General features: G+C 46.9%; 1 protein-coding gene across 1 annotated transcript in view; it reads left to right on the top strand.

Moving 5' to 3' along the window:
• Nucleotides 1-488: 488 nt before the first annotated feature.
• The window catches only part of JAM3 (junctional adhesion molecule 3), a 30667-nt gene continuing 21217 nt past the window's right edge, over nt 489-9938 (top strand). The window contains 1 exon segment of the mRNA NM_001105364.1: nt 489-553. Within this exon segment, the coding sequence (NP_001098834.1) occupies nt 502-553 (52 nt within the window). The 5' untranslated portion in view covers nt 489-501.

The raw sequence follows: 9938 nt of genomic DNA, 5'->3' as shown, positions 1-9938 counted from the left end.
CGGGTTCGATCCCTGTGTCAGGAAGATCCCCTGGAGAGGGGAATGCCTGGAGAAGTCCGTGGACAGAGGAGGAAAGGTCACAAAGAGTGGACACGACTGAGCGACTAACACTTTAACTTTTCTTTCCAAAAAAGGCACAGGCAAAAATGCTTCTAGGACAACTGGGCTCCAATCTTATTTGTGAAATAAGAACTTCATTTCTCAAATTTTAATGGAGCCTTCCTTTCCAGATCTGTAGTGACGGATTCGTTTTATAAATGTGGGAATTAACCCGCCCACTCTTGAACGCGCTCCTTCACCTCCTCGAACCAAATTCTTTGAAAGAGACCCCAGGGGCCCAGTCCAGAGCATCCCTGCCTCCATAGCAACCAGACTCGGGCGTCCCATGCACCATGGCGACGGCTCGCCGCCGTGGTCGCTATGGTGACCGGGGCGGGCGCAGGACCGCGGGCAGGGCGCGTGCGCGGGGAGCGGGCCCGCGGCCCCTCAGCTGCGCTCGACATGGCGCTGAGGCGAAGGCCCTCCCTGGTCCTGCTGCTGTTGCTCGTGCGGGGTGAGTCCGCAGGCCTCCGCCAGACGCGGCCCGAGGGAACCAGGCGCGGGGAGCGGGTCTGGTGGCGCGGGGGCCCGGGGATCAGGGCTGCCGGGAGCGTCAGGGAAGGGTCTCGGGGGTGAGGGGGTCCGGCTCAGGTCCGGGGTCAGGGATGCGGGGATCCCGGCGTTCGGGCTGAGCGGGGAGCGGTCCTGGAGATTCCGGGTCCCAGGGATGCGGGTCCCGGGCTGGGGGTGCGGGTCTGGGGTTGGGATAGACGCGACAGGTCGGGGAAGCGGTCGGGAGGTGTGGAGGTCGGGAGTGTAGGGGAGTCCCGGGGGCCGAGGGCCCCGGAGTCGGGAGTCCAGATCTGATCCGGAGGTTTGGGTGTAGGGCGTCCCGGGGTGCGGGGTCCGGGCCGGGTCCCGTGGCCCCGAGCTCGGTCCCTCTGCGAACAAAGCCGACTGGTCCCCGGCCCCCTTTGTCCCGCCGGCCCCGAGCCCTGCAGCCCGCCCAGGAGTGGCGCGGGGGCCGCCCGAGCCGGGCGTTGGTCTGTCCCCCGACCCCCGCCCCGGCTGGAGGCCCTGGGCAGCGGAACGGCGGGACCACACGCTGGGGGCCGTGGGCGTGCGCTGGGCGCTCGAGACCGCGGTCCCACGTAGTCCTCAACGCAGTGTCCGGAAAGCATACTGAGGAGCAGGGGACACTCAGACCCGGTCCCGGGCGCCGCGCCGGCTTGCCTGGGACATCCGCAGGACTTCCCAGTTCTCCGGGTCACTTTCTTGTCTGCTTACTTGCCATCGTCATCCCATGGTGTTTTCAGAGTGTACACATCAAGGCCCCAAGTGACTGCTGGGGGTGAGGTGGGCGCACTAGGAAAACAAAGGCTCCTGTGTTGAAGGCTCAGTGAGGGGAGTGGTCCTCAGGGGTGGCGAGAACAGTGAGGGTCCCGGCAGAAGCCGGGGAGCAGGACTCTGTGGTGAGGGCTGAGTTCAGGGAATACGTGTCCCATACTGCGCCTGAAAGCGGGTTCCATAAACGTGTGTTTGGGAGAGATGAATGATCAAAGGCTAGCCAGGGGACAAGGGTGTCAGGAATGTCCCCTCCCCGCTTTGTTGGTCACACGGACACTGTCCTATTCACAGACTGGAACAACTCGCCATTGTTGAAAAGATCTGTTCACATCAAAGTTTGCAGTTTTTACTGCAGGAACATTTGGCAGTTTAGTTCAGGAATGAGTTTCAAGTTGGTTTGTTAGTAAAACTAGTGGATGCTAAGGCCTTCACATCAGCTTCATTTTTTTTTTAATTTTAATTAAACAAAAAAATTTTTTTCTGGCCTAGCCATGCCTCATGGGGGAATCTTAGTCCCTAGACCAGGGATGGAACCTGTACCCTCTGCATTGGGAGTAAGGACCCTTAACCATTGGACCACGAGGGAAATCCCAGTAAACTTATTTTTACTAACTTCTTATTTTGGTTTCCTGGAAATGCACGTTTGTGATTTCCTTGATGTTAAAGATTGGAATTGACCTGTGAAGCATAAGAGGACTAATCAGATTTTGCATAGTAGGATGAATGACAAAGAGTAGAAGTGGTAGGATGTATTAATATGCTCTCAAGGGATGTGGCTGTCATTTTAATAGGGAGCTCTTTTCTATTATTTTGTTTATGCTGTAACTATACGGTAATACCTTGAAAATTATTCGTTCACAGGGCATCACAGCTGCATCTCTTTTATTTTTATGATTACTCTTCTTAATTGCTGTTATTTTTGAGTGATCTCATTAAAAAAATCTGGTTCCTGATATAATACATTCTTTGTTAGTTACCCTTTGCCAACCTCTGTTGTAAAAATTTAATATGTATTCATTTAACGTTGATAACAACTCTTAAGAGGTTGTTCGTATCATTTTGAGTACAGAGAGATTTAGTAACCTGCTCAGGGTGACATCCCTCGCGTGTCAGTTTGGAAAACGTCAACCATTTGTGTTAATCCTTTGTTGTTGTTGTTGTTGTTACTTAAATTGTTCCATTTGACAGTGGAGTTCTTGTTATGGATCATTTTAACCAAATTTTTAAATGTTCAATGCTGTGTGGTTTGCAGATAAAGTATTCTTTTGTTGAGTTGGTGACAGGTGCAATTCCTCTTTGCAAATGTTATGCCACACGTCTTTTTTGAATGATTATGTGGTAATTGCCATTGGGTTTCCAAATCTTCTAATGTCTTAGAGAGATGCTTCATTAGAGGTAAGAGAGTTACAGTTTGTATTCCTGGGCTAAGACAATTTGTTAAAGTTTAGCAAAATCTGAAAATCATGATTTCAGGAAATTTTTGAAATAAGTTCTAAATTTTCCATTTGCATTTGTTTGGACTTCTGAAACATTTTAAAATGACCTCTTTCATGTTGTGTTCAGTCTCTTGAATTAATTATATCTGGTATAATTGTTATCAGACATGTGTGTGCATGTGTGTGTTCAGAAAAACAAGGACCACCTGCCCTGAAGCATGCACTGCTTCAGACCAGCTGTTCATTCCCAGAGGGCCTGTTGAAGGCATTTGTTCTGAGCGCTTCAGTCTGGGGAAACTGAGTGGGAAGCTATTAGAGGTACTTAATCATAAGTAATTGCAGCGTTACATCTAGACAGACAGATCACACATGCCACCCCAAGCTCTGGGAAACTTTCTCTTAAGCAGCCTCACAGGGTAGGCTTAAATCATTTCTTTTGAAAGAAACCTGGTGTGTCTTAACACCCACTTTTTGAGATGGCCATATAATGTGACTGTAGAGGCTGTGGATTTAGTACAATCGAGCCAGCAGCTGTTAGAGATGTAATATTAGCAAATTCCTTCCCCACAAATTCTTTGCATTTTTTCACAAGCACAAGTGTGGTAAAACAAAGAGAAGTTTGTGTGTGGATGAAGTCAGGAGGTATGGAGTCTGCTGAATGATACCCTCGTCGTGAAGTTGGACCCTTCTCAAGACGTGTTTGTGATCAGGTGGTGAATGTGATGCTGTTAGGGCCGAGCGCAGATTTCACATCTCTCGTGTCTACCTTCTGGATCCTCATAATATATACAGATAACTTCAGTGGATTCTAAAGCATTCCTGAAAGAAAGTTTTGGTAAGCACATTCTTTTACACCCAGTTTAGCAAGGACAGTATCCACTGTGGTTCTCTATATGGAGTTCTAAAGCCTTAATTTACTGCATCTTTCTAACACGTCCTGACACACAGAAAGCCTTCTGAGAATTGACCTTTGTTTCTGATGTCTAGGAATGCTGTTGTACTTTGTGTTGGTGTTTGTCTTTAAGGAGTATTTTCTATGTGTTGCAGGGTTTCCGTGGTGGCTCGGGGTGAAGAATCCCTGGGTCTGGAAGATCCCCTGGAGAAGGAAATGACAACCCACTCCAGTATTCTTGCCTGGGAAATCCCATGGACAGAGGACTCCAGCAGGCTACAATCCATGGGGTCGCAAAAGGGTTGGACACAATTTAGGGACAAAACAACAACCGTGTGTTATGTATTATGTTCCTATGAGTAGTTAATATGAACAGCCGAGGTTTCAAAGCTAGTTATGTAGAAGCATAAAACTTGTTAATAGATTGGTAGCAGTTTTAGTCGCTAAGTCATGTCCAACTCTTGCGACCCCATGGACTGTAGCCTGCCAGGCTTCCCTGTCCATGGGATTCTCCAGGCAAGAATACTGGAGTGGATTGCCATTTCCTTCTTTAGGGGATCTTCCCAACCCCCGAATTGAAGCCGGGTCTCCTGCATTGCAGGCAGATTCTTTACAGACTGAACTAGGAGGAAGTCCATTCTCATACCATCTTTCATTTTCAGAGTATCCCAAGGCTTCTGTGATTCAGCTTTCTTTCTGCAGAATATTGCCCACATCAAGCCCTGCCATGTGTGTGTTGTCTGCTTTGCCCAGCTTCACTCAGCTCTCAGTGATCCTTCCTGTTTCTAAACAGCAGAGCCTGTAGTCTGTGCAACAGACATTGAGTGTGTGTCTGTAATATGTCCGTGGTGCTAGGGGTGCAGACATGAATAAGGCTCCTCAAGCCAGGATGACTGCCCACCGAATTATGTTGCGCTTTTGTTGTTGGGTATAAATGCATTTTATCTTCTCAATGTTATTAAAAATTCATTGGGAACAGAGGCTGAATTGAATTTCTTTTGTATCTTTCCAGGGATGGCTATAGTAAGTATTGTCTTTGTCACTTAAAAGTCAGTTAACATTTTTTAAACACTTCCAATGCATCCAAGCATTTTTTATGTATCTATCTCGTGACCCCAGAAACTTTTGGAGATTCTTGGTTTTTACCTCAGTAGTTTTTGTGGAAGAATGAGGATGGTATTTCTCGACTTGGTTTACTTTAAATATCTTCTCTCACCCACTCTATGCAGTTATATGATGTTAAGAAGGAAAACATGGGGAAATGCTTGTGAAGTCATTTAAGTGACACAGTCATATACCTTATGATTCCAACAACACAAAACATCTTGGAGGGGATGTTTGGAGGACCTGAAAAGATAATCAAAACTGAAAGATAATCAAAATGTTGATGGGGGTTCTGTTTTTCTTTGGCAGGTCTTATGGCTGATTGTTTTCTACTTTTCCCTTATTTACCTGGCTGATTATTTTATAAGGAATTTTTTATATATAATGGAAAAAATTTCATTTGGGGGGTCCTCCAATAACATAGTGGACTTTTAAGTTTGACAGTTGGTAAGGATTTTCTTTTAAAATGGGAAAACAGTTTAATGCATTAGCCTGTGACTGTGGCTCCTTCTGGCTCCGAAGTTCATGCCAGCTGCAGAGCGAGGAGGAGGGGCAGCCCTGGGGCTCGGTTTGATCAGGCATCCTTTGTGACTCATCTGAGAGACTTGCTGTCACCGCTTCTGGGTCGGGGCGCCAGCTGTGGTGTCCTCAGCAAGTGCTTGGTGGGAAGACTGAGAGTGCACTGATGAGAATACCTGCGTCTCCGTTTTTGAACAAACAAGTGAAATCATCCAAGTAGCCGCTTTGGTCTGCCTGTTCTGCACAAGCCCGTGTTTAGAGGATCCCTTCCTCTGTGCCAGTCGGGCAGCTCCTGGGGGGCCAGTTTTCTTTGTCTTGGGTGATAGGAATACCAGGTCAAGTTGACTTCCTTGGGAAACTGACTCTGAAAGATGTTTCCTGAAGTCAGCCGAGAGCTGAAGCTCCCTTATCACGTCTTCCTGCCTGCCACGACTTCCTCCTTGGATGTCTTTCTCTAAGGGAAACTTTTGACGTCTTTTAGAATGAAGTGCAGCTGTCTGGAGGATTACAAATAATGCCACACAACCTAAGACAACTGCCTTTTCTTTCTTTCTTTCTTTTTTAAAATTTGGTCCCTTGATTCTCGTCTAGAGCATCTCTACAAGGGTGCTGGAGCTTAATCAGCCAAGCCATAATTATTTCACAATCTTGCATTTTCACATCAGCAAAACAGGGACATCTAACATAAGCGCTTGCCCAGACCAGAAGCAGTACATGGCTTAGGTGGTTAACAAACAGAGCAGCCCTTCGAGTAAGTGTTTTACATGTACAGAAGTGAGAGCTCTTAACTCTGGGCTGACCTGGGAGAGGGAGATTTCAAGAAGCAGCACCTTTTGGGGTAATTTGCTTGACTTAGTGCAGATTTGGGGGAGTGGAGGTGTTAGGGGCCAGGAAAGTGGAGGAAATGCCACAAGCAGAGGTGCTGGGAATGCATGTGTTGTATTCTGGGACCAGTGAGTTATCATGATGATAACTAAGGACAGCTGCCAGTTATTAGCAGGCTGCGCCAGGCACCGCTGACTGCGCCACTTCACGGGAGTCTTAGTCCATCTCAGCAGTCAGTCCCTATAAGCCTCACTTTGCAGGTGCTGAACCTGACACTTGCGCAGGTTGGTCACCTGGCCCCGGTCACAGCTGGTAAGTCAAGGAGCCAGATCGCCAATGGAAGGGAATGTCGCAGAGTAACTAGACTGTGAGACTGAAAAATGCTTTCAATGCCAGGCTGAAAAATGTGGACCTTGTCATGTAGGTTCTAGAAATTCCTATGGCAGTTTGGAGCAGAAAGTGATCTGATCGAATATTTTTAGGTGTGTTGGCCTGATACTGCATTCAAGAAGGCTGGAGAGGGAGAGTCAGTTAGGAAGCTTCCAGAGTGGTTCATGCCCATTCCCCTTAGCGGAAGTCTCTTGAATTCAGTTTTGTTCATATCTGAAAATGTATTTTTACCTTTGTTCTTGAGATACAGATTTATTGGGTGACAGCTGCTTTGACCCAGAGCCTGGTCTCCGTGATACTGATGCTGTCTGGCTTCCTTTGCTCCTGTTGTGAAACTGCTCTCAGGTCATCAGCCTGTCTTCCTCCACCTGCTTTAGGGATCTCGTCTTTTCTTTGGCATGCTGCAATGTTACTACCTGTATTCTCCTTGTTAATTTGTTATAAGTTGTGTATCTGTGAGTTTATATCTTTCTGGAGAATTCTCAGAGAGGGTCAATTCAAACACTGCCTAGCTTCTATTTTCTTAATTCTTTCCTTTTAGAACTCCGATTAGATATATTCAGTCTTTCATCTTCCCAGACTGTTAACCTTTCTGTCATAATTTCATGTTCTTCTTTCTTGTTGCTGCTCTGGGTTATTTATTAAATTTTGTTTTACAACTGTTTCTCTTGCCAACCATGTCTATAATCTGTTTAACCAGTGTATGAAGTGGTTTTTTTTAACCCATTATATTCATTTCAAAAAATTTACCTGGTTCTTTTTATAATCTAGTTTATTTTACTTGCTCATTTTTCATTTCTTTTTTGTTTTTAAACATTTCGCACAAAACTGTTTTATATTCTACACGTGAGACTTCAAATATCTGAAGTTCTCTGGAGTCTAAACCTGATGCTTGTTGTTTCTCGTGACCGTTACTCGTCGTGGCTTGTTTCTCTTTCCTTGTAAACTGATGTCTGGTTGATCGCAATCTATGTAGCTCTGGGATGTGTTTTGTGAGAGAATGTGCTTGTGCTGGGCGGCAGTCGTCTGGGATGGCTTTCAGGGTCCCTGGCATTGTCTGGAAACTTCAGGTTCAGCTCTGCCTTCCTGTTGGCCCAGCTGCACAGTCTCCATGATGACCCTCAGGGTCACGGCCCACCCATCCTATTACTTCTTGGGTTCAGCCTACAGCTGAACTTGTTTACTTGTTTCCCATGAGCCCAGAGGTACAGTAAAAACTACAGTTTGTCTGCATAAGGTCTCACTGGAGTGTAGTTAAACCACTGCTGTAAACAGGAACCCTGGCCTCCTCCTGAAAAACTTAAGTCACACACCATCCTAAACTTTTATATTATGAAGGTAATGCTTCTGTTTTCATTTTTCAAGTGTAAGATGAAGTTAAAATACTGGCTTTTTTGTGGGGGAGGGAGCACATATGCCCCCACGGAGGTTCTGATAGGTTTAGGGGAAGGGGTTGAAGGAGCCTTGCTGAGTGCTGCCAGGATGGGGCTGTAATGTCCTTTAGACACACACACACTCTGCTGCACAGCTGTCATCCCCGTCTGTGGGTGGGTTTATCTGAAGAGCAGTGAGCATCAACGATTCGAGACCCAGCAACTTGAAATTTAGAGAATTACTGCTGTTCCACACTAGACAAGTGTTTGGTGGAGGAGCTCTCCCCTCTCCACAGGGAAGGAGCTTCCCAGATTTTCAGATTCTTGCTGGATGAGGCGAGAGGGATAGCCCACCCCAGGCTATGCTGTGCACTGCCTCCCAGATCCTTTTCTGGGTGGAGGAGGGAGCCCGTGTGGGTGTCAGGCATTCTGGACCCGCTTCCCAGCTTTGCATGTGATTCATTTGGGGACCTTGGGGAAATATTAATTATATTGGTTTTAATCCAAGTCACTTGAAAGTAATTTAAGCAGCATTCCTCTTCCCCTCCCACCAACACATTCACATTTCTGTTGACGGATTCGTTGAATTAGTTTGTTAATTACAAGTGTAAGTGAAAGTTTTGAAAGCCTAATTCATAGAAATGTCTTCATCTTCTGAAAGTTTAGAAGCTTTTAGAGCCAGGAAACCAGTGCAGGATTCAAAAGACACCAGTTCGATCCCTGGGTCAGGAAGGTTCCCTGGAGGAAGGTACGGCAACCCACTTTGGTATTCTTACCTGGAGAATCCCATGGACAGAGGAGTGTGGTGGGCTACAGTCATGGGGTCACAAACAGTTGACATGACTGAAGTGACTTGGTACACACACACACAACCTTGGTTTCAAGCCCTGTTCTACTCTAAGCGGTTAGGACGATTCATCTTTCAGAACCTCAGGTTTTTTTGTGGTTTTTTTGTTTTTTAATCTGCTGTGACCTTACTTACTAGATCTAGTATTTTGAGAGTTCCTATGTTTGTTTACCAGGAAGAAAACAGTGGACCACTGTTTGGTTGGGCTCGTGATTACTGTTTGATATCTCGTATCAGATTGTGGAGTTTTCGCTCTGACCACATTTGGTCTCGCTTTCAAGTCCACTGCTGGTGGAACCCCTTCGCCATGAATCTCTGAAGCAGCAGTTCAGTAAGAACAAGTGTTCATGTCTTTAATTCACCGGGTGCTGTTTTAGAGTCGTTTATGTTGCAGAGTCGTGAACACTGTAGGAGGTGGTGAAATTCAGGGCCCTTCCCTCCACATGGTACTTTCATGTATATATATGGACATTTTATATGCTGTCTTGGGGGGTGGGTTACAAACCCCAGAAGGTCCCCTCAGGGGGAGCGGCCTGCTCAAGGGCACAGGGCCTGTGTTCTGAGTCGATGCCGACTATATGCGGGGTTTGGGACCAGCATACATCCAGGAGGGTTATTTTATTGTTTCTTCTTCCCCTTAACTCTATTCCAGCCCAAATTTTCTGTTAGGCTGTGTTACAGATGGTGACTGTTGTTGTGAAACATGTGGTCATAATCTCCGTACGTTGCCAGTTTGCCTCACTCTGTGGTTAGGTCAGAGGGAAGACTTGATTTAGATGGCTGTAGGGACACTTCAGTCTGTGGTTTCTGCAGTGCTTCATCATGTAGCAGAGCTCCGGGAGGTGTGCAGAATGAGGCCATAGGAAAAACAGTGAAACCCTCGCTGGGCCCGCCCTTCCATTTCCCTCAGTGTCCTTGTCCGTCTGTCTCTACCATAGGCAGTGGGGACGAGGCAAGAGGCCTAAAGGACACCTCATGACATCGGCTGAGGGATCCGGCCTTCACAGAAGCCAGGACACGCACCTTCCTGGTGGTGTGTGGCTAACCCCTACCCCCACCCCCTGCAGCACCCTGAGGCTGGCAGCTTTCCCCAGGAGGACTGTGTTTGTATGTGTGTTGTTTTCCCTTCGGCTCACAGATTTTGCTTTCTGTGCTGTTCTCATCAG

The sequence above is a fragment of the Bos taurus genome, chromosome 29 (assembly GCF_002263795.3).
Source record: "Bos taurus isolate L1 Dominette 01449 registration number 42190680 breed Hereford chromosome 29, ARS-UCD2.0, whole genome shotgun sequence".
In the NCBI taxonomy this organism is placed as follows: Eukaryota; Metazoa; Chordata; class Mammalia; order Artiodactyla; family Bovidae; genus Bos; species Bos taurus.
The sequence above is the reverse complement of the archived record's forward strand: the minus strand, read 5'-3'. Positions and strand labels throughout refer to the sequence as shown.